The 24,697-nt window shown below is 47.7% G+C and overlaps 1 protein-coding gene across 3 annotated transcripts in view; it reads right to left on the bottom strand.

Moving 5' to 3' along the window:
- The window catches only part of net1 (neuroepithelial cell transforming 1), a 144,888-nt gene that overhangs the window by 68,145 nt on the left and 52,046 nt on the right, over window positions 1-24,697 (bottom strand). For 2 of the 3 annotated variants that reach the window (XM_086010702.1, XM_086010698.1), the window contains exon 3: window positions 12,984-13,046. In XM_086010702.1, the coding sequence (XP_085866828.1) occupies window positions 12,984-13,046 (63 nt within the window). The remainder of the gene's footprint in view (window positions 1-12,983; window positions 13,047-24,697) is intronic. The other variant, XM_086010699.1, reaches the window with a different exon arrangement.

Below are 24,697 nucleotides of genomic sequence, written 5' to 3' on the forward strand. Positions count from 1 at the left end.
AATGCTGGAAACACTCAGTGGGCAGTATCCTAGGCCCAACCATCTTCAGCTGCTTCATCAATGACCTTCCCTCCAACATACGATTAGAAATGGGGATGTTCGCTGATGACTGCACAGTATTCAGCACCATTCACAACTCCTCAGATAATGAAGCAGTCCATGCCCGCATGCAACAAGACCTAGAGGACATTCAGGCTTGGGCTGATATGTGGCAGGTAACATTCGCGCCACACAAGTGCCAGGCAATGACTATCTCCAACAAGCGAGAGTCTAACCACCTCCCCATGACATTCAATGGCATTATCATTGCCACATCCCCCACCATCAACATCCTGGGGATCACCATTGACCAGAAACTTAACGGGACCAGCCAGATAAATACTGTGGCAACAACAGCAGGTCAGAGGCTTGGTATTCTGCAGTGAGTGCCTCACCTCCTGACTCCCCAAAGCCTTTCCACCATTTACAAGGCACAAGTAAAGAGTGAGGGGGAATACTCTCCACTTTCCTGGATGGGTGTAGCTCTGACAACATTCAAGAAGCTCGACACCATCCAAGACAAAACAGCCCGCTTGATTGGCACCCCATCCACCACCTTAAACATTCACTCCCTCCACCACTGGCGTATCGTGGCTGCAGTGAGTACCATCTACAAAATGCACTGCAGCAACTCGCCAAGGCTTCTTGGACAGCACTCCCAAACCCGCTACCTCCACCATCTAGATGGACAAGGACAGCAGGTGCATGGGCACACCACCACCTCCAAGTTCCCCTCCAAGTCACACACCATCCTGACTTGGAAGTATATCATCGATCCTTCATTGTCGCTGGGTGAAAATCCTGGAACTCCCTCCCTAACAGCACGGTGGGAGTACGTTCACCACACAGACTGCAGTGCTTCAAGAAGGTGGCTCACCACCACCTTGTCAAGTGCAATTAGGGATGGACAATAAATGCTGGCCTTGCCAGCAATGCCCACATCCCATAAATACATTTTTTAAAAATTCAGCAGGTCAGGCAGCATCGAGGAGAGGAACAGAGTTAATGTTTCAGGTCAAGGACCCTTCACCAGAACTGGAAATAGTTAGAGAGGTAACAGATTTTTAAGCAAGTGCAGGGGCAGGGATAGGGAGGAGGGGAGGAAAGAATAAAAGGGAGGGACTGAGATAGGCTAGAAGGCAGGAGAGATTGACTGACAAAAGGGATGATGGTACAAGGCAAAAGGAGAAGCTAATGGGACAAGTTAAGAAACAAAAGAGGACTCGAGATGAGGTGTAAATGGTGATGGCAGAATCAACAGTTACCGTGAGAAAAAAAGGGAGGCCGAGGCCGGAGAGATCAGAGTGGGAGTGGAGCGGAGAATTAAAGCGACAGACGATCGGACATTTGGGGTCACGTTTATGGATGGGACGGAGGCGTTCCGCAAAGCAGTCACCTAATCTGCGTTTGGTCTCCCCAGTGTAGAGACCACCACATCATGAGCAGCGAATAAAGTATTCGAAATTGGAAGAAGTGCAAGTAAATTGCTGTTTCACCTGGAAGGAGTGCTTGGAGCCTTGGACAGTGGGAAGGGAGGAGGTAAAAGAGCAGGTGTTGCATCTCCTGCACTTGCATGGGAAGGTGCCGGGCGAAGGGGTGATAGAGGAGTGGACCAGGGTGTCGCGGAGGGAGCGGTTCCTTTGGAATGCTGAAGGGGGTTTGGGGGGGGGGGGGGGGGGGGAAAAAGAGAGAAAATAAGGGAATGTGTTTGGTGGTGGGATCACGCTGGAGGTGGCTGAAATGATGCAGGATAATCCATTGAATGTGGAGGCTGGTGGGGTGAAAGGCGAGGACAGGGGGAACCCTGTCGTGGTTCTGGGAAGGAGGGAAAGGGGCGAGAACACAAGTGCAGGAAATGGAATGGACACAGTCGAGGGCCGTGTCAACCACGGTAGAGGAGAATCCTCAGTTGAGGAAAAAGGAAGACATATCAGAAGCACTGGTATGGAAGGTGGCATTGTCAGAACAGATGCGGCAGAGACGGAGAAACTGGGAGAATGGAATAGAGTCCTTACAGGAAGCGGGGTGGGAGGAAGTGTAGTCCAGAGAGCTGTGGGCTTTTTGTGGGTTTGTCAATAGCCTATCCCCAGAAAGGGAGAGACACGTCAAGGATGGGATGGGAAGAGTCGGAGATGGACCATGTGAAGGTGAGGGAAGGTGGAAATTGGAAGCAAAATGAATGAAATTTTCTAGTTCAGGACGAGAGCAGTAAACCGCACCTATACAGTCATCAAAGTACTGGAAAAAACAGGTGAGGGAAGGGATCTGAGCAGGACTGGAACAAAGAATGTTCCACCAAAAATAGCAAAATGCACTATGTAAGAATGAAACTACTTTTATGAATCCATGCCAAATAACACCTACACCAAGGTATGCCGAAACAAAGGATTACACAGGTACATTGGTTGCCAATACAACTTTCGTTGCTAGTAAACAGGCAGTAGAACAAGCAGCAATATAGTAAGATTCCTACGATTCGTCACTAGTATACTAGACACTGTAATGCCATAGGCGGCAATTCAAATTTATGCAAGTATAATATGCATAAACAAATAGGATAGACAACGCTGTTGGAGCCAGTGGAGGATGGGACTGGGGGGGGGGGGGCGGGGAAGAGAGAAGAGAAAGAGAGAGATGAAAGGGGTTGGTGTGAATGGGACTCCATCAGTAGAAAACCAAGTGAATGTTCTCAGTAAGGCAGGCCCAATAACTCTTGGGTGAATTCTGTGCTTCTTTCCAAGTGGGAGAAGCTGGGTATTCATTCCACATTTCCCCCCACCCCGCCCCATCAAATGCCTAAGGATTTTAGTCTGTGAATGAGGCCGAATAAACAGACCACAGAAGTCAAGTAACAGAATGCCATTAAGTACTGAGTTTATATCAAGTGTACTACAAAATATCACAAGAAAATTATTGATTACTTCTCACTGGTATAGTCTTCCTCATTAATTTAAGTTTATCTGCCTTACAAGAATTACCTCTGTTGTGTATGTACCTTTAAGAGAATAACTGGTCTCAGACTGCAGTACCGGCAGTGACCACCCCTGTATAAAAGGCGCTAGAGAGCCGGTTGTTTAGATTCGTTATGGACTTCCACCAGTAAACATCTGTTTGTTTTCACTCCTGCTAGTCCGTGTCTAAATCATTCACGGACTTAACAACCTTCATCCCACGGGGTGGGAAAAATGACACTTCCTTTTAAAAGGGCAGAAATACCAGGTAAAGAAATCACACCTGCACCATCAACGGATTGTCCCTCCAGCCTCAGTATATTACAGCTTAAATTGGAGGCTGCCCCCAGTTCTCCTTCCCCTCAAGGAAGCAGTAATGAGGCCTAAAAGACTAGCAAGAGTTCTGAAACATAGCGATAAAATGGTGTTTTTTTTTAAAAAAGCAACTATAAAATGAAATGCAAGGTGGTCATTAACCTAATGCACAGCTGCCATAACTCGAATAACTTTTCATGGGTTATGTGGAACACTGTTCCAGTCCGGCTCAGGTCCCCTCCCTCACTTCTTTCCGGTACATGGATGACTATTGGTGCCGTTTCCTGCTCTTGCCCAGAACTAGATAATTTCATCCACTTTGCTTCCAATTTCCACCCTTCCCTCACCTTCACATGGTCCATCTCCGACTTCCCTTCTTCGACTTCTCTGTCTCCACCCTGCTTCCTGTAAGGACTCTTCCATTCTCCCAGTTTCTCCGTCTCCGCCGCATCCGCTCCGACGATGCCAACTTCCATCCCAGCGCTTCCAACATCTTCCTTTTTCCTCAGCCGAGGATTCCCCTCTACTGTGGTTGACACGGCCCTTGACCGTGTATGTTCCATCTCCAGCACTTCTGCCCTCACCCCTGCCCCTCCCGGAACCATGATAGGGTTCCCCTTGTCTTCACCTTTCACCCCACTAGCCTCCACATTCAACGGATTATCCTCCGCCATTTCCGCCACCTCCAGTGTGATCCCACCACCAAACACATCTTCCCCTCACCTCCCCTTTCAGCATTCCGAAGGGACCGCTCCCTCTGCGACACCCTGGTCCATGCCTCAATCACCTTCAACACCCCTTCCCCCGGCACCTTCCCGTGCAAGCGCAAGAGATGAAACACATGCACTTATACCTCCCCCCTTCCCACTGTCCAGGGCCCCAAACACCCCTTCCAGGTGAAACAGCGATTTACTTGTACTTCTTGCAATTTAGTATACTGTATTCGCTGCTCACAATGCGGTCTGCTCTACATTGGAGAGACCAAACGCAGATTGGGTGACCGCTTTGCGGAACACCTCCGTTCAATACGTAAGGCACGCCCCCCCCCCCCCACCCCGAGCTTCTGGTCACCTGTCACTTTAATTATCCGCTCCACTCCCACTCAGGCCTCATCGTCCTCGGCCTCTTGCATTGTTCCACTGAAGCTCATTGTAAGCTCGAGGAACAGCACCTCATCTTTCGATTAGGCACTTACCAGCCTTCTGGACTCAACATAGAGTTCAACAATTTCAGGTCATAACCTCAGCCCCCATCATACAGTATATAAACTTATCTACACTTTTTGCTTGTGTCTTTTCTTCTCTCCCACATGGCAGCTGTCTTCCATTCTCCCAGTGCAATTTACACTCAATTTACACTTCATCTAGAGCCATCCTTTGTTTCTTAACCTGTCCCATTACCATCTCCTTTTGCCTTGAATATCTCTTAATGTCTCTTAACCTCTCCTGCCTTCTATCCGATCACAGACCTTCCCTTTTGTTCTTTCATCCCCTGCCCCCTTTCCCAGCCCCTACACTTGCTTCAAAATCTGTTCCATTTCCTGCTTTTTTCCAGTTCTGACGAAAAGTCATCGACCTAAACTGTAAACTCTTTCTCTCTTCACAGATGCTGCCTGACCTGCTAAGTATCTCCAGTCGAACTGAAGCTATGAAACTGTCTCTTCATCTCTTCCAACCCCCACCAGAAATTTGATTGTATGTGGAGACTGAATGATTAGGATACAAGATTCAATCAATAGTGCTTCAAATCTGGACTACTATACATGTACATTTTGGGATAATAATTTCTGGTCATGGGTTTTGTACTTGCATTTATATAGCACCATATTACACAAACAAAATACTTGATATAATTGTGTTACTTTTGAAGTGCGAGCAGCATTGCTTTTTAGACAAGCAGGCTTATTGTGATGACGGTCTAACAAAGCACCGCAACAATGTTGGGTACAGAACAGATGTAACTCTTTCCATTTTCCTTAATTTCCCACCCAAAGTCACATCCTGAAGTATTAATTTTTTGCCCCTTCCTCATCTACATCCTCCCAGTGGCATCATTTGCAGGAACAAGGTCAACTGTCTCCCATGAGGTGTGGGGCAGGCTTGATGGACCGGCTGGTCTTTTCCTGTCCGTCAATTTCATACATTTGCACATCCTCCACTGCTTCCCTCACCCCACAAACTCCTCTGTGCTGCAGACTGACTGATGGAAAAGGACCTTGTACCTCAACTGACAAAAAGTCTTCACAATCTCACCAACATTCAAAGGTTTTTTGCAAACTGGGATTGAAACTGGCATGTTTTTGGACTCCAAGGGATTTACTGCAAGATTTCACTCCCTCCACTGTCTGGGAGTGGAGGACCGGGGAATTCTCAAAATGGATCTCAAATAGAAAGAATTTACAAGCTAGCCCACAGGATTGAAAATGGAAAGAGTCATACTGGCTGGTCTGTATCATTCCACTACAGTTTGTTGTGCTTTTCTAAATTGTACACATCAGATCTGGCAGTGGGGATTGGCAACTTAGTTTCATATGGCATTTTTTTTTCCCTTCAACAGTTTAGCTTGACTGCAAGGCTGCTCCCACAGTTATTGAATAAGCAGCCCGAATTTCCGGGCGGAAGTTTCCCATGGGCGGATGCCGCCTAACAGCAAAAAAATCTACACACCTACCTGATGGTCCTGGATCCACGGAGATTCGCGCCTCTGGGCCTCTACGCGTATGCCTGCGTAGAGGGCCACGTACCCCAGGGGTGCAGGTAGTTCGCAAGCGCCCCAGGATCACGTGGACCGGTCCAACCAATCAGAGAGGGGATTCCCATTATGCTTATGGGGATTCCATTTACATAGAGTCCCCATGAGCTGAATAGGAATCCCCTAAAAAATGCATTTCAACACAAATAAAAAAAATTACATGTATAAAATTAATTAAAATACAATTTCATCAAACATGTAAACCCAACTAAATTTATTTTTTGAAAAATAAATTTAAACTTTAAGGGACCAAAAATATATTATAGGTTTTTGAATGTTTAAATGATGTTTAAAAAATATTTTAATATTTAATTTCACCCATATGCTGATAAAAGGCCTTATGCCTGCTTTTACCAGGCGTAAGAGTTACATGGGCATTCGCTGGCAAGAGTTACACAAATAGCAAATAGGCCATGGAAAATCTAGGCCAATGGCTTTCCCCCCCACCGCTGGAAAGGCACATGCGAAGCTCCCCAAGAACATATCTTTTGCCCTCCCCTCATCTGCATGCGGCCTAAATTCAAAGCGTGAACTCCTCTGTTCTCGTGACAAATGCCGGGTGTTTTAAGCATTTTTGTACTTTTGTTTCAGATTTATAGTATCTGCAGTTTTTTTGCTTTTAGTCTAATACTTACTTTCAGTCTATTGATTTGCATGGTTTATTGGGTCACTTTAATGGTGACTTGGTAAAATTGGTAGGTTAAAAAAAAAAGTCTAGAGCACAAGGCAAACAGCATATGCTACAGTTTAGCGATTTACATTTAAAGTGTGGCATCTTCAGTGAATTTGTAATAACCCAAAAAACTGACTTGAGAAACCAGCTAGACTTGCCACACACACACACAAAATAAAAGTAGAACTTTTGGTTCACAGAATATATTTCATAGAAACATAGAAGATAGGAGCAGGAGTAGGTCATTCGGCCCTTCGAGCCTGCTCCGCCATTCAATGAGATCATGGCTGATCATCCAAATTCAGTACCCTGTCCCTGCCTTCTCCACGTATCCCTTTAGCCTTAAGAAATATATCCAACTCTTTTTTGAATATATTTAATGAACTGGCCTCCACCGCCCTCTGTGGCAGAGAATTCCACAGGTTCACCACTCTCTGGGTGAAGAAATTCCTCCTCATTTCAGTCCTAAATGGCTTACCCCTTATCCTTAGACTATGACCCCTGGTTCTGGACTCCCCGGCCATCAGAAACATCCTTCCTGCATCTAGTCTGTCCAGGCCTGACAGAATTTTATAAGTTTCGATGAGATCCCCTCTCAATCTTCTAAACTCCAGTGAGTATAAGCCCAAGCGACACAATCTCTCCTCATACGTCATTCCTGCCATCCCAGGTACTCCTTCCATGGCAAGAACATCCTTCCTCGGGGAAGGCGACCAAAACTGCACACAGTACTCAAGGTGCGGTCTCACCAAAGCCCTGTACAACTGTAGCAAGACACCCTTGTTCCTGTACTCGAACCCTCTTGCTACAAAGGCCAACATACCATTTGCCTTCTTAACCGCCTGCTGCACCTGCATGCTTACCTTCAGCGACTGGTGCACAAGAACACCCAGGTCTCTTTGCACTTCCCCTTCTCCTAATCTATTGCCATTCAAATAATAATCTGCCTTCCTGTTTTTGCCACCAAAGTGGATAACCTCACATTTATCCACATTATAGTGCATTTGCCATGTTTCTGCCCAATCTGTCCAAATCGTACTGGAGTTTCACAACATCCTCCTCACAGCTTACCCTCCCACCCAGCTTTGTGTCGTCTGCAAATTTGGAGATATTACATCCAATTCCCTCGTCCAGATCATTAATATATATTGTGAACAGCTGGGGTCCTAGGACCGATCCTTGCGGTACCCCACTAGTCACTGCCTGCCACTCGGAAAACGACCCGTTTATTCCAACTCTTTGCTTTCTGTCTGCCAACCAGTTCTCTATCCGAGTCAATACCTTGCCCCCAATCCCATGTGCCTTAATTTTGCACGCTAATCTCTTATGCGGGACCTTATCGAAAGCCTTCTGAAAGTCCAAATACGCCACATCCACTGGTTCTCCCTTATCTATTTGACCAGTTACATCCTCAAAAAATTCCAGTAGATTAGTCAAGCATGATTTACCTTTTGTAAATCCATGTTGACTTTGTCCGATCCTGTCACTGCTTACCAAGTGCTCTGCTATTACATCTTTTATAATAGATTCTAGCATTTTCCTCACTACCGATGTCAGGCTCACCGGTCTATAATTCCCCGCTTTTTCTCGACCACCTTTTTTGAATAGTGGGGTAACATTAGCTACCCTCCAATCCATGGGTACTGTTCCAGAGTCTATCGAGTTCTGGAAGATGACCAGCAATGCATCTACTATTTCCAGGGCCACTTCTTTAAGTACCCTGGGATGTAGATTATCAGGCCCTGGGGATTTATCGGCCTTTAGTCCCATCAATTTTCCAAACACCATTTCCCTACAAATACTGATTTCTTTCAGTTCCACCCTTTCATCAGGCCCCATGTTCCCCGGCATGTCTGGGAGGTTATTTGTGTCCTCCTTTGTGAAGACAGAACCAAAGTATGAATTTAGTTGGTCTGCCATTTCTTTGTTCCCCATTATAAATTCCCCTGATTCTGACTGCAAGGGACCTATGCTTGACTTCACCAATCTTTTTCTCTTCACATATCTATAAAAGCTTTTACAGTCAGTTTTTATGTTCCCTGCAAGCTTACTCTGATATTCTATTTTCCCTTTCTTAATTAATCCCTTTGTCCTCCTTTGTTGAATCCTAAACTGCTCCCAATCCTCAGGATTATTGCTTTTTCTGGCCAATTTATAGGTCGTCTCCTTGGATCTTATGCTATCCCTAATTTCCCTTGTTAGCCACAGTTGAGTCACCTTTTTTGTTTTATTTTTATGCCAAACTGGGATGAACAAATTCTGTAGTTCATCCATTCGGTCTTTGAATGTTTGCCATTGCCTATCCACCGTCAACCCTTTGAGCGCCATTCCCCACTCAATCCTACCCAACTCGCTCCTCAGACCATCGTAGTTTCCTTTATTTAAATTGAGGACCCTAGTCTCTGAGTCAACTAATTCATTCTCCATCTTAATGAAGAATTCGATCATATTATGATCGCTCAGACCCAAGGGGTCTCGTACAACAAGGTTGCTAATTAATCCTTTGTCGTTACATAATACCCAGTCTAAGATGGGCTGATCTCTGGTTGGTTCCTCGACATATTGGTCCAGGAAACCATCCCGTAAACACTCCAGGGATTGCTCCTCCACAGTATTGTTACTAATTTGGTTGGCCCAATCTATATGTAGATTAAAGTCACCCATGATGACTGCTGTGCCCTTATTGCATGCTTCTTTAATTTCCCTTTTAATGCCATCCCCAACCTCCACCTTACTGTTTGGAGGTCTATATACCACTCCCACTAATGTTTTTTTCCCCTTAGTATTTCTCAATTCTACCCATACAGATTCCACATCATCAGAGCTAATATCCTTCATTACAATTGTATTAATCCCTTCTTTAACCAGTAATGCTACCCCACCTCCCTTTCCTTTTTGCCTATCTTTCCTGAATATCGAATACCCCTGGATGTTGAGTTCCCAGTCTTGGCCATCCTTGAGCCACGTTTCCGTAATCCCAACCAAATCATATTTGTTTACCTCTATTTGCGCAGCCAATTTGTCCACCTTATTACAAATGCTCCTCGCATTAAGACACAAAGCCTTCAGGCTTGTTTTTTTAACGCACTTAGACCTATTAGAATTATTATTTACTGTGGCCACGTTTGATTTAAACCGTTGATTTCTCCGACTGCCATTTTGTTTTTCTCCTTCCTATCTTTTGCTTTTATCCCTGTTTCCCTTTCCTCTGTCTCCCTGCTCAGGTTCCCAACCCCCTGCCATTTTAGTTTAAAACCCCCCCGAACAGTGCTAGCAAACCTCCCCGCAAGGATATTTGTCCCGCTCTGGTTCAGGTGCAACCCGTCCGACTTGTACAAGTCCCACCTTTCCCAGAAGCAGGCCCAGTGATCCAGGAAACTAAAAGCCCTCCCTCCTGCACCAACTCTTTAGCCACATATTCATCTGCTCGATCCTCCTATTCCTATACTCACTAGCACGTGGCACCGGGAGTAATCCAGAGATTACAACCTTTGAGGTCCTGCTCTTTAATCTGCTACCTAGCTCCCTAAATTCTTGCTGCAGGACCTCATCCCTCTTCCTACCCATGTCATTGGTCCCAATGTGAACCACGACCTCTGACTGTTCACCCTCCCCCTTCAGAATGCCCTGAAGCCGTTCAGTGACATCCTTGACCCTGGCACCAGGGAGGCAACAAACCATCCTGGAGTCACGTCTACGGCCACAGAAACGCCTATCTGTACCCCTTACGATAGAATCCCCTACCACTATTGCTCTCCCACTCTTTTTCCTCCCTTCCCAAGCAGCAGAAGCACCCCTGGTGCCAGGAAGTTGGTTGCTGCTGCCTTCCTCTAGTAAGTCATCCCCCTCAACAGTATCCAAATCGGTATACCTGTTTGAGAGGGGGATGGCCACAGGGGTCCCCTGCACTACCTGCCTGCCTCTACTGCTCTGCCTGATGGTCACCCATTTCCCTTCTGCCTGTGCAGCCCTTACCTGTGGTGTGACCAACTCACTAAAATGTGTTATCCACGACCCTCTCAGCATCGTGAATGCTCCAAAGCCCATCCATCCGCAACTCCAGCGCCGCAATGCGGTCTGCTAGTAGCCACAGCTGGATGCATTTCTGGCACACGTGGTCATCAGGGACATCGGCAGTGTCCCTGAATTCCCACATAGAGCAAGAGAAGCTCTATTAAAAGAAAATATTGCAGACGACCGATCCAGTCACTGAACCCCAAATCTCTTTCCACCTTCCCCACATTCAAACTTGGAAATTTTAAACCTACACGAGTGCCAATTGGGTGTTTACAAATATCACTTCCTTTGTGGAAAGAAAGAACCTGCATTTATATAGCGCCTTTCAAGACCTCAGGATGTCCCAGGAAGTACTTCAGAAGGGTAGCCGCTGTTGTAATGTAGGAAACATGGCAGCCAATTTATGCACAGCACGATCCCACAAACAGCAATGAGATAATGACCAAATAATTTTTCTCCCCCAAATGTTGGTTGAAGGATAAACACTGATCAGGTCTCCCCTGTTCTTCTAATAGCGCCACTGCATCTTCTACATCCATCCGAGAGGACAGACTTGGTTGAACATCTTACCCGAAAGATGGCACCTCTGACAGTCCAGCACCCCCTCAGTGCTGCACTGAAGTGTCAGCCTAGAATCACAGAATCACAGAATCTACAGTGCAGATAGAGGCCATTTCGGCCCATCGAGCCTGCACCGACACATATCCCACCCTATCCCCGTAACCCCACGTATTTAATCCCCTAACACTAAGGGTCAATTTATCATAGCCAAATCAACCTAACCTGCACATCTTTGGACTGTGGGAGGAAACCGGAGCACCCGGAGGAAACCCACGCAGACACAGGGAGAATGTGCAAACTCCACACAGACAGTCGCCCGAGGCCAGATTTGAACCCGGGTCCCTGGCGCTGTGAGGCAACAGTGCGTGTCAAGTGCCTGCAGTGGGACTTGTACCTACAACCTTCCGACTCAAAGGAGAGTATGCTCCTACAAAGCCAAGGATCCCTCACCGACGCCCACTCCGCCCCAGACACCTGAAACCTATTTTAAAAAGCTGTTTTTCTTCTGACTCCCATCTCAACACTATACTTGCTTGAGTTGCGTTTGTTTTTGAAAAAAGTTCGCTTTTCTCCCCCGCCCCCCCCCCCCCCCCCCCCTCAATCATTGAAACCGTCCACTTCCTTAGAGGTGCACGGTTAGAGATGGCGGTCACCATCTGGCATATTACTCACGATTCAAGTCCCAATTATTCACGTACTAACCTTGAAAGTGAGCACTAGCGGGCTATTTAGCTAGCGAGACAGAGCCATGCTTGAGCCTCCCCTCATTTGGCACCCACACTTGGGACACTTCCAGCAGGTGTCACGTGATCGCAATCAGAGTGAGAACTTCAGCCAATGTTCCTTTCCCTAGCCCAGGATCTCAGCAAAAAGTTGTAGTGGCTTCACCACTGCAACTGGCTGAGATCAGTTAATTCAGCCTAAAGTGGGACCTTCCTGGTCTGTGTCTCAATCCTTGCACTAGGAGTTATCCAATTTCAGCTGTGTGGGAGGGGACAGGAGTTAATGAATGGAAGGCTATTGCCTCAGCATCCTAGGCTAGGGAGGAGATGGAATACAAAAGTGAAAATTGGCCAAAATGCACCTGACCATTATCCGGTGACACGTGTTGAAAGTGTGCGTGGATTGTCAGCAAGGGAGAACAGGATCAGGCTTGATTATGACAACTCCACAGTCAACATTCACTCTCTAGATTCAGATGTAAATAACCAATTGGCGAGGTAACAGAAGGCAGCCGGTGCCTGTGTAACTCTGCCTGGCATGACTCATCATCACTTTCACATGAGGAGGTGGTGGTACTGAAAATTTTTAAAAAGGGAAGCAAAACCATAGTTCACAGAGTAAAATGGAAATAGTTATTGCGGCAATATAACAAAATTGAAAAAAATCCGTATTCAATATGGACTGGTTGGGCCGAATGACCCGTTTGTGCTGTAGATTCTTTGTAATACTGTATGTACCAACTTTAGATCAAATATCTTTTGTTGTTCAAATTTTACTTTTGCAAGTATATCCTTGCATAATAATTGAGTCGCAATAATAAGTATAATACATGTTAATTGAGTACAACCTCCACAACTGCCAATTCCACTTAGTAAGAAAGCTGTTCTTTAAAAAATATATCCTTACAGCAAATCAAACCTTTTATAGCGGAGCTATAAAATACATTACTGTACCTTAATATCTAGGCTGCAAAGGCTGACGACGTCATCATCTTTCGCTTTTCGTTTCCTTTTCTTCTGGGGAAAAGAGAAACAAAGTCTTAGCAAGTTTCCCAGTAAAGAAGTTCGAAACAGATCAGAAAATGTACGAGCTAGAATAGTTCAGATTCAGCCACCAAAAATTGCTCTAATAGGAGTTACATGGGATATGTATGGCACGCTGCACCACATAATGCTGATTACCCTTCAGGTCATATAATGAACAGTATCTTTTCTCTAATACCAATAAGCTTAGAACTATACCAGTAATGTGTATTTGAAACACCTACCAAAAGGCAAATACTCTGCGATCACACACAAAACAAAGTGACAACATGCTTCACTTGCACAGAAAAAGATGAAAACTTCCAATACACAATAATGGTACAATATTTTGAGTTTGTTTTCAAACAATGCTCCATGTCAAATTTGGTCCTTTAGTTCAAGTCATGGGAGAGCAACACTCATTTGACACCTCGCCTCATTTACATGACTAAAAATGGCTCCTTTCTGTTAACCAATGAAGGTGGTGTGCATCTGGAACTTCACTGTTGAAATAAGGGAGCTGATTTTAGCATTGCTAACTTGGGGAGCCACCACGTGGATGTCGCTGTCTCTTGCCACAAGCCAGAGAAGAACCAAGTGAAAGAGCGGCTTTTGCATTTAAGGAGATAGATAACTGCACCAGTCTTTCGAAAGCCCAGGCACACTCACTATCTGCATTTCTAATCCACCCAAAACAGTAACTTTCCCCCCCTCCAATCGCCTCCTGTATCTGCCTTACTCTACTGAAGTCAATAACGTTTCAAGAATTCACCTCAATTAAGACGTTTCAAGGATTTGGCTACTACTGCAATACTGGGTTTTCTGCACTACAGGTTTTTGATGAACAGTCTAACCTAAATTTATCACCTGAAAGCTGGATTTCTCCAATGTGCTCCTTGCACTTCTACTGTTAGAAATCAGGGTTGTCCAAAATGTATATGGTTAGGCAAATAAAATTGCGACACGAATAATGCTGCGTTTACATGATTTTGTCTCCAGTTCTAATACAAAAAGTCTCTTCAGACTAGTATTACAATAACTGGATAGATGCTTAGAATCTGCTTGCGTTTTGGTTCTCTGCGGATGTTACAGCATTCTACAGTGTGACGGTCATATACAAACTTGTTTCCAAGCTAACTAGCTGATGTGTTCAAGTTAAGATTTCAACCTTGTCGATGTATCTCTAATTGGACCAATTAAGACCCAATGCTGATGTTTCTTCTATTATTGCTAATAACCATGATGTAATGCTAAGGTAGGAATCAGAGTTAGCTTAATAGAACTGTTTGCGAAGATAAATAAAAATTACTATGAAACACATAGAATAAAATGAATTTAGAGGAGTCAAGGTATCCACCTCAAGATGGAACAGTCTGTTAGATTAAAAAGGGAGATAGTTTGGATAACGGCAGGATGAGCAAGACATCGCTGACGTGGGCCCCATGATGGAAAGGAGAGGCCTCGTACCAATTGTACCCGGGAGGACAGGGACCAGGGAGATAAGACACAAATTCCAAAGGAAGAACCTTCAGAAAGATTAAACAATAAGACAAATTGGCTGAGATCATGAGACCCCTGTAGGGGAGCGCTTTCATCCAAAAATCGAGAAAAAGAACTCAGCGCCACATTGGGTACTGAGGTTTTAGGGGAACCTTTGTAGGTTAAATGGTCTGGTCAATATTGTGGCTTCAAGCCCACCCCTAAAAAGAGAGAATAAAATTAACACCGAGGGCTTGCCCAGACAGTGGAGGGAAGAGCCAAGCAGAAGTTGGGCTGTCGAATGTTCTTTCGAGATCCCATACTCACTAACTCGGAGGTTCTAGATGAAAGAGAAGCCGCAAGCCAGAGATCTGTTCAAGCACGCCAACTGTCTGTCTGATTGGGACCAGTACCAGCTGTTTGTCACAGTCGTGTGTTTTTGCTGTATAACTAGCATGTTATATTCCGCCTTAAACTCTGATTAAACACAATGGCCTAGAAATTCATTGTAGCCACTTTTGGGGCGGTAAAGTCGGGCGGCCGCTAAAGTTTGCGCCCGCCGCCAAAGTTTGCGCCCGCCGCAAAATCGAGGCCACTTCTCCGATATTCATTAGCTTCGCCCTAAGAGTTTGCTCGAGCGCTAAAACTGGCGCTGGACGCCTCTCTTTAGGCGCTAAGCCGGAGGTGCTGAGCGAGCGCGCCGAGGCCGGGCGCAGCGCAGGTGCAGCTATCTCGTGATTGACAGCAGACACCCTGGCGCCGGCCAGCTCTTAAGGGGGAAGGGTCGACTTTGTCTGCTGCCACGCCCTGGATAGTGGAGCCCTCCAGCTAGGCCTGAACACTGCTGCTGGACCCAAATAGCGCCTGAAGCCATGCAGAGGGCCCGTGAACGAGCGCAGCGCTTCTCAAAGTGTGATCGGAGTGTGCTGGTTGGTGGTGTGGAGAAGAGGCGCCATATTTTGTACCCGGACAATGGCAGGAAGGCGCCAGTCCGCGCCTACCGGAGAGCCTGGAGGCATGTCGCCAGCAAGGTGTCAGCCAACAGCGAGGTCCCCAGGACCGGTGTCCAATGCCGCAAAAAGTTTAATGACATCACGCGGATTGTCAGGGTGAGTACCCTTTCCAGTGACGACCTCATCCTTGCATGTGCACCTCACATTATGGGCAAAGGGACCTGAAAGCCCTAATGGCCAGCCCTCATCCAGCAGCTATGGGACAGGCATGAACATCAATTGCACATTCTGCACTTAACACACTGGCCAAGCTATTCCACCATGGGAGGCAGTGCACACAAGATCAGGGCTACACACTGTACTTAGAGGCCGTCCTTTCTCTTGCAGGCCAAGCTGGCCAATAATAGGAAGAGCCGGACTGCGACCGGGGGAGGCCGACCCCAGATCCAGCCGCTCACCGAGCTGCAACATCGCGTGGAGCGCATCATGGGTGCCCGGGTGATTGGCCCCGTTGCATCTGGAGATGCCGACCCTGTTCTGGGCACCAATGGTAAGGACACCACCTTTTGGACCTCTCTCGTCCCACTTGCGCATCAGATCTACATCCTTTGCCACTGTCCGACCAATGCGCAGAATGCCACCACTCATGCATCCCTCGCTGACGCCCTCTCCTCACTCTAAAGCTACTCTTGTGCCTTCCTGCTTTCAGATGGTGAGGAGGTCCCTGAACTTGCCAGTGACAGCCCCTCAGAAGAGGAGGAGGAGCAAGAGGAAGGCGGCCCATCAGGGGAACCCTCAGCCGCGGCAACCCATGCGAATGTAGGGGACACGTCTTCCCTGGAGGGGAGCGTGGCGGAAGTGTCGGAGGGGAGGGGAGCTCATGGGACCTGCGGCCTGCAGAAACGCGGGAGGGGGGTGCCAGCTCGGCGGCCTTCTCCCCAGAAGGGGGAAGGGTCGGAGGGGAGTCCAATTGCTGGGCCCAGCGGCGTCCAGCAACGCAGGAAGGGTCGGCCAGCTCGGCGGCCTTCTCCCCAGAGGGAGAGTCCGGCCTCCAGTCCGGAGATGGTCTTCGCCAAGGAGATGGAACGCCCCGAGGACTTGTCCGTGGACTCTGAGCGCCGGCACACTGAGCTCATGGGGGTAGTGGCACGGTTGCCTGAGGCCATCGAGTCCCTCTCTCGGAGTGTGACCGACGTCGGGGCCTCACAGGCCATCAGTTTGGCGGAATTCGGGGCAGAGCAGGCAGCGAGTCGGACGGCATTCGGGGCAGATCAGGCAGCAAGTCGGGCGGCATTCGGGGCAGCAAGTGGGCAGCTGATCAGTGGTGCCGTGCAGTCACTGGGTGCTCTGATGAGGTCACTGAACAGGTCAACACGGGCACTCACTGCTGCCACACTCGCTGTGTCAGCCAGGCATCGCCAGGGCACCCGGCGCGCTGCAGCAGCACAGCGGTCTGTCCTTCGGCAGATTGGTGCGCATGCTGCAGTGCTGGCCCGGGCGAGTGCCAGTGTCTCAGGCGACCAGCGAGCGCCTGCCATCCGCCAGCTTGCCCCCATTCCTCCAGCCACCACTGCCACTCCCCCAGTGGAGCTGCCAGGAGCTGCTGCAGCGACTGATGCTGGCCAGCCACAGCTGCAGCATTCAACAGCCGCCCGCTCGACGGCCAGACCTCGACTAGGCCGACCCCCAAGGGCATCTGCCGTCACGACATGTGCCCCTCTGGAGCCTGCCCCCAGCCTTGCAGCAGCCAATGGCCTTACTTTGAGGAGCAGCAGGAGGGCGGGCAGGGGCCACACAAAGATGGCCAAGGCATCGCCCTAGCGGGCCAAAAAGTCGAATGTGTGGCCATTGTGTTTGTTTTTTGAGGCCGAGAATTGGAGGTTTGTTTTTTACGAAGGCCGAGGATGACGGCCATTTTAGTTGCACTGTTTTGTTAATCCTCTCCAGGTTGTGGGAGCGAATAATGTGTGTGTGTGTTTTTTTTTTTTGAGGGTTTCGTCTGTTTTTGGTTTTCATGTGGGAAGGGCCCCGAGTTTGTACAATAAAGCATTTTATTTATTAACATTGTCCATGTTTGATCTTTGAAGTGTTTGTTGCCTTAACCGGCTGAGGGCTTGCGGAGCGGCTGCAATCATGTTCTTTCATTGGCACAAGCCATTCCCTGACAGGGGGCCTAGAAGTGACGTTCAATAAGCCGCCGACGGGCGGCCCTTGGACCTTCTGCCTCCCTCCTGGGCTGGTACTCCTCGTCCTCCTCATGCTCCTTCTCCTGAGGTGGTGGTCCAACGTGAGGTGGCAGTGCCCGAGTCCTGCGGATAGCCAGGTTGTGCAGCATGCAGCAAACGACGACGAATTGGGAGACTCGATCCTGCGAATACTGGAGGGCTCCCCCGGAGCGATCGAGACAGCGGAACCGTTGCTTGAGGACGCCGATTGTTTGTTCTATGATGTTCCTAGTCGCTTGATGGCTCTCGTTGTATGCCTCTTCAGCAGGGGTCGTGGGCGCGCGGAGCGGGGTCATGAGCCAGGTACACAAAGGATAGCCTTTGTCCCCGATAAGCCATCCTCTTGGGGGAGGCTGTGCCTGGAACATGTCAGCCACAGTTGTCTGTCGCAGGATAAAGGCATCGTGGCTGCTGCCTGGAAAGCGGGCATTGACAGCTAGGATGCGCTGCCTGTGGTCACACACCAGCTGTACGTTGAGGGAATGGTAGCCCTTCCGGTTGCGGTAATCCTCGGCATGCTCCAGAGGTGCCCACAAAGCCACATGCGTGCAGTCAATGGCACCCTGCACCATGGGGAAGCCCGCTTTTCTTGCAAATCCCACTGCACGCTGCTGCTGCTTGTCCAGGGTCATGGGGAAGGAGATGAATTGATGTCTCTTTCTGAAAAGGGCTTCGGTCACCTGGCGGATGCAGCAATGCACGGCGAACTGGGAGATGTTAGTGATGTCCCCAGCAGCGGATTGGAAGGAGCCGGTGGCATAGAAGTTGAGAGCCACCGTCACCTTCACTGCCACCGACAGACGTCCTGCGCATCAGCTGTGGCTGCAGATCTCTCTGAAGCAGCTGGCAGATGTCTGCAACCACCTCCCTTCTGAATCGCAGCCTCCTTACACACATCGCGGCAGACATGGTCAGATAGGAGGACTGCTGGCGGTATAGCCTGGGTGGGTAAGGCCTCAGTTGGCGACGCCTGTTGCCCCCTCTGCGTCTAGCCAGGGCTGCCACTCTCTCACGGCGTCTGTAAGCCCTTCTGGCATAAGGCTGAAAGTCAGCGTTGGCACCCAATGCAGCCCCCATTATATGCTGGCAAACACTGAGCTCTCAATGAAGGCAAAGATAATTGCTAAGCTCTGGCCTGAGCCAAAAATACCTGTCCTAGTGTTGGTCCAAACCAGTAAGCTCTCCTCCTTGGTCTCGCTCCAAAAAACCGTTGCACAAGAGTGAATGCTGCAAAATGGCTGGCCTTTATAGTGCAGGGTCAGTGCCCTTTAATTAGCGCTGCCCGCGGCCCGACTCGGCTGTGTACCGTTCCACTGGGCGCACAATGGCCCGGCGCGAGTGAAGTTCCGGTTCGGAGCGCACAAAGGGCGTTGCACTAGTAAATGACGTCATGATCTGCGCGCGCGCGCTAAGACTTTGCGCCGGCGCTAAATGTGTACTGAAGTTGGGGCGAGGGGCAGATCGCGCTGTGCCCGGGCACTAAGCGCCTCGCGCTCGAAATCTACTCCTCCTAAGGCGCGAACGGCTGGCGCGCCCAACTGAATTTCTAGGCCAATATATCTACTATATTGGTTTGCAGTCGATCCTGATTATTTGAATGCAAGAAGTCACACAACACCAGGTTATAGTCCAACAGTTTTATTTGAAATCACAAGCTTTCGGAGCGCTGCTCCTTCATCAGGTGAAGTGGAGAGATGCATAAAGACACAGCTTCTATAGTCAGAGAATAATGCCAGATGATTACAGGTAATCTTTCTAACTGCCATTTATCACACCTCGGCAGAGAGATAATCACAGCGATCAAAGGTGTGAATGGTGTCCAAACAGGTCAGTCAGGAAAACATTACATCAAAGAACAATGAGGTGGGGTCACAAGGGGTCAAATGTTGCAGATGCTGGGGTCTGTATGAAAAACAAAAAAGACAAAAAAAAACGCAAAATCGTCGAGCAGAAACTGATAGCCAAGTTCCACACTCATGAGGACGGCCTCAACCGGGATCTTGGGTTCATGTCATGCTACATGTAACCCCACCTGACGTATGGTCATCCAGACTCGAGTCATCGTTGGCTTGTTCTCTACACAGATGCGGCCGGACCTGCTGTGATTCCCAACAAAAATGTTTTTTTGTCTGTTTTTTGTTTATCATATAGACCCCAGCATCTGCAACATTTGACCTTGTGACCCCACCTCATTGTTCTTTGATGTAATGTTTTCCTGACTGACCTGTTTGGACACCATGTACACCTTTGATTGCTGTGATTATCTCTCTGCCGAGGTCTGATAAATGGCAGTTCGAAAGATTACCTGTAATCATCTGGCATTATTCTCTGACTATATAAGCTGTGTCTTTATGCATTTCTCCACTTCATCTGACGAAGGAGCAGCGCTCCGAAAGCTTGTGATTTCAAATAAAACTGTTGGACTATAACCTGGTGTTGTGTGACTTCTTACATTTGTCCACCCCAGTCCAACTCCGGCATCTCCACATGATTATTTGAATGACTAGAGATAAGCTACTAATTGGTGTAATCTCTACACTACACAAGGCGATGTCACCTTGAACGTACACAGTCTGCGTTCTCACTCAAAGGCAATCTTGCCAAGTTTCACTGGCTACTTGTGTCTCAGAGGGCTCTCATCCTCAAATCTCAATGTTACCTACTCTCCCGAACCATGATCTTCTCCAGCCTGAAGCCCATTCACATGCTCTATGCTTTTCTGACACCAGCCTACTTTTCGTCCTGCACCACCATTGGTGGTCTTCCCTTCAGCCACGATGCTCCCTTCCTTCACACTGATCTAATCACCTCCCTCGCAAAGACCTGACACCGGTAGTAGGGAAAACGCTAGAATCTATTTTTAATGACGTGTTAACAGGACACTTAGAAAATAATAATAGGATTGGGCAGAGTCAAAACAGACTTATGAAAGGGAAATCATGTTTGACAAACCTGTTAAGTTTTTTTTGAGGTTGTAACTAGCTGAATAGATAAAGGGGAACCAGTGGATGTGGTGTATTTAGATTTTCAGAAGGCATTCGATAAGGTGCCACACAAGAGGTTATTAAACAAAATTAGGGCTCAAGGGATTGGGAGTAACATGGATTGAGGATTGATTAATGGACAGAAAACAGAGTAGGAATAAACAGGTCATTTTCGGGTTGGCAGGCTGTAACTAGTGGGGTACCGCGAGGATCAGTGCTTGGGCCTCAGCTATTCACAATCTATTATTAATGACTTAGATGAGGGAACCAAAATGTAATATATCCAAGTTTGCTAATGATATAAAGCTAGATGGGAATAAAAGTTATGAGGAGGATGCAAGGAGGCTTCAAGGGGATATAGACAGGTTAAGTGAGTGGACAAGAACATGGCAAATGGAATATAATGGAGAAATGTGAAGTTATCCACTTCGGTAAGAAAAATAGAAAAGCAGAGTATTTTTTTTTTTTTATAAATGGTGAGAGATTGGAAAATGTTGGTGTTCAGAGGGACCTGGGTGTCCTTGTACACGAATCACTGAAAGTTAATATGCAGGTACAGCAAACAATTAGGAAAGGAAATGGTATGTTGGCCTTTATTACAAGAGAATTTGAGTACAAGAGTAAAGACATTTTACTGCAATTATATAGGGCCCTGGTGAGACCACACCTGGAGTATTGTGTACAGTTTTGGTCTCCTTACCCAAGGATGGATATACTTGCCATAGAGGGAGTGCAACGAAGGTTCACCAGACTGGTTCCTGGGATGGGGGGGGGGGGGGATTGTCCTATGAGGAGAGATGGAGTAGACTAGGCCTATATTCTCTAGAGTTTAGAAGAATGAGAGGTGATCTCATTGAAACATGCCAAATTTACAGGGCTTGACAGGGTAGATGCAGGGAGGATGTTTCCCCCCTGGCTGGGGAACCAGGGGTCACAGTCTCAGAATAAGGGGTCGGCCATTTAGGACTGAGATGAGGAGAAATTTCTTCACTCAGAGGGTGGTGAATCTTTGGAATTCTCTACCCCAGAGGGCTGTGGAGGCTCAGTCGTTGAATATATTTAAGAGAGATCGATCGATTTTTGAATATTAAAGGGTATCAAGGGAAATGGGGATAGTGCAGGAAAGTGGAGTTGAGGTAGAAGATCAGCCATGATCTTCTTGAAAGGTGGAGCAGGCTCGAAGGGCCAAATGACCTACGCCTGCTCCTATTTCTTATGTAATCACTCAATCTTGTTTTTGACTCCTTCTCAAATGTTGTCAAATTGGTCTTTTTCTGGTTATTGGTGAGGACTGGTCACTTGCAGCAATATTTAATACAACTTTGTTGCTCAGAAGTTTTTTTTGGGGTATGGTACTAGAATACAAAACAAGGTGACTGTATATTTCTCCAGATATAAAGAATACCATCTCGTGAGCTGCTTTCATTCACTGCCTCCAGGAGGCAAAGCACTGCTGGTGGTAAATGTAAAGCGCTGGTGCCATCAAAAGGGTACCATTTGTTCTGGTCACAGGCAGTACAGACTTCCACAATGCTAGCTTGTACAGATCTCGTCACACCCATCAGGAAAGGGGCCACGCCAGAATTTCAAAGTACTGTTCAGTTCCTGAAACCTACACATTTCTCAGAAGTTACATAATTCTGTGTGCGATGAAAACCGAAACAACTCAAGGGGCCAGTTTTCAAAGACACCATCAAGGACAGCAGCCCTAAGGTTTCGACATCAGGAATGAATTGTTCTTTCAGTTTATGCTGAACTTAATTTTAGGGTTAGCTTTTCAGGCAAACAAACACTGCCTGTGTGAATGTCTCACCATCTTATTTGAGACTCTGGGGCATGGATAGGAAATATAGCCATATAATTATTTCACATCACAAAATTGGCAAAACCACACTTAACTTTTATAGTCACTAGCTGATCAACAGTCGAATTGAAATAACAGAAAACGCTGGAAAAACTCAGCAGGCCAGGCAACATCCGTGGAGAGAGAAACAGAGTCAACGTTTCAGGTCGAAGACCCTTCGTCAGAACTGAGAAAAAAAGCAGGAAATGAAACAGATTAAAAAGCAAGTTTGGGGGGTGGGAAATGGGGGAGGGGGATGAAAGAACAAAAGGAAAGTTCTGTGAAAGGTGAAGAGACATTAAGAGATATTCAAGGCGAGACAAGATGATAATGGGTGAGGATAAGGGGAACCCTATCATGGTTCCGGGAGGGAGGGGCAGGGGTGAGGGCAGAAGTGTAGGAGACAGAACGGACACTGTCTAGGGCTGTGTCAACCACGGTAGAGGGCCGTGTCAACCATGGTAAAGGGGAATCCTCGGTTGAGGAAAAAGGAAGACATGTCGGAAGCACTGGTGTGGAAGGTGGCATCGTCGGAGACGGAGAAAGGAATAGATTCCTTACAGGTGGCAGGAAGTGTAGTCCAGGTAGCTGTGGGAGTCAGTGGGCTTGTAGTGAATGTTGGTCAATAACCTTTCCCCAGAGATGGAGACGGAGAAGTCGAGGAAGGGGAGGGAAGAGTCGGAGATGGACCATGTGAAGGTGAGGGAAGGGTGGCAATTGGATGCAGTGTGAATGAAATTGTTCAGTTCCGGGCGAGAGCAGGAAACGGCATTGATACAGTCATCAATGTACCGGAAAAAGAGGTGAGGGAGGGGACCAGAGTAGGACTGGAACAAAGAGTGTTCCACATATCCCACGAAAAGGCAGGCATAGCTAGGACCCATGTGGGTTCCCATAGCAACACCTTTAATTTGGAGGAAATGAGTGGAGTCAAAGGAGAAGTTATTCAATGTGAGAACAAGTTCAGCCAGGCGGAGGAGGGTGGTGGTGGATGGGGACTGGTTGGGCCTCTGTTCAAGGAAGAAGCGGAGCACCCTCAGGCCATCCTGGTGGGGGATGGAGATGTTGAGGGATTGTACGTCCATGGTGAAAAGGAGGCGGTTGGGGCCAGGAAACTGGGAACTGTTAAAGTGGCGGAGGGCGTCAGAAGAGTCGCGGATGTAGGTGGGAAGAGACTGGACAAGGGGAGAAAAGATAGAGTTGAGATAAGTTCCGTGTGGCAAGAACAGGCTGAAACGATGGGTCTACCAGGGCAGTCCTGTTTGTGGATCTTGGGAAGGAGGTAGAAGCGGGCTGTGTGGGGTTGGGGAACTGAGGTTGGTGGCCGTTGGGGGGGGGGGGGGGGGGGGGAAGATCTCCAGAGGAGAGGAGGTCAGTGACAGTCTTGGAGACAGTGGTTTGATGTTCGGTAGTGGGGTCATGGTCCAGGTGGAGGTAGGAGGAGGTGTCGGAGAGTTGGCGATCATAACCTCGGCCCCTATTATATTTTTTTATCCACACTTTTGGTTGGTGCTTTTTCCTTTTCCCCCCCCACCCCCTCTCCCACATGGCAGCTGTCTTTCACTCTGCCAGCGCATTTCACACTTCATCTGGAGCCATCCTTTGTCTCTTTACCTGTCCTATTACCATCTCGTCTCGCCTTGAATATCTCTTCACCTCTCACAGATCTTCCCTTTTGTTTTTTCATCCCCTCCCCCAAACTTGCTTTTTAATCCGTTTCATTTCCTGCTTTTTTTCCTCAGTTCTGGCAAAGTGTCTTTGACCTGAAACGTTAACTCGGTTTCTCTCCACTGATGTTGCCTGGCCTGCTGAGTTTTATAGTGTTTTCTGTGATTTCGGATTTCCAGCATCCGCAGTATTTCGCTATCGTAATAGTCAAATTGATCCTGGAGAGAGCATGGAACAAAGATACTGTGCTTTTAAACAAGGGAGTACGAACAGGAATTCTCAACGAAGCTCAGCACTCCTATAATTAAAAACCCTGCTGGCAGAAACAACTGCTCTGCCAATCAAAAAACATTTTCTAAAAAGTGTGCCAGCCAGGTAAAAAGGTAACACCTCCAGAGAGCAGAGCGCCAATGTTAGATGATGTGATGGCTCCTTTCTCATTTTTCCACTGTGAACCACATATCATTGGTCACGCGCTTAGCAGTGACCAGTT

The sequence above is a fragment of the Somniosus microcephalus genome, chromosome 17 (assembly GCF_052327205.1).
Source record: "Somniosus microcephalus isolate GS21.2 chromosome 17, FLI_Smic_1.0, whole genome shotgun sequence".
NCBI classification, from domain to species: Eukaryota; Metazoa; Chordata; class Chondrichthyes; order Squaliformes; family Somniosidae; genus Somniosus; species Somniosus microcephalus.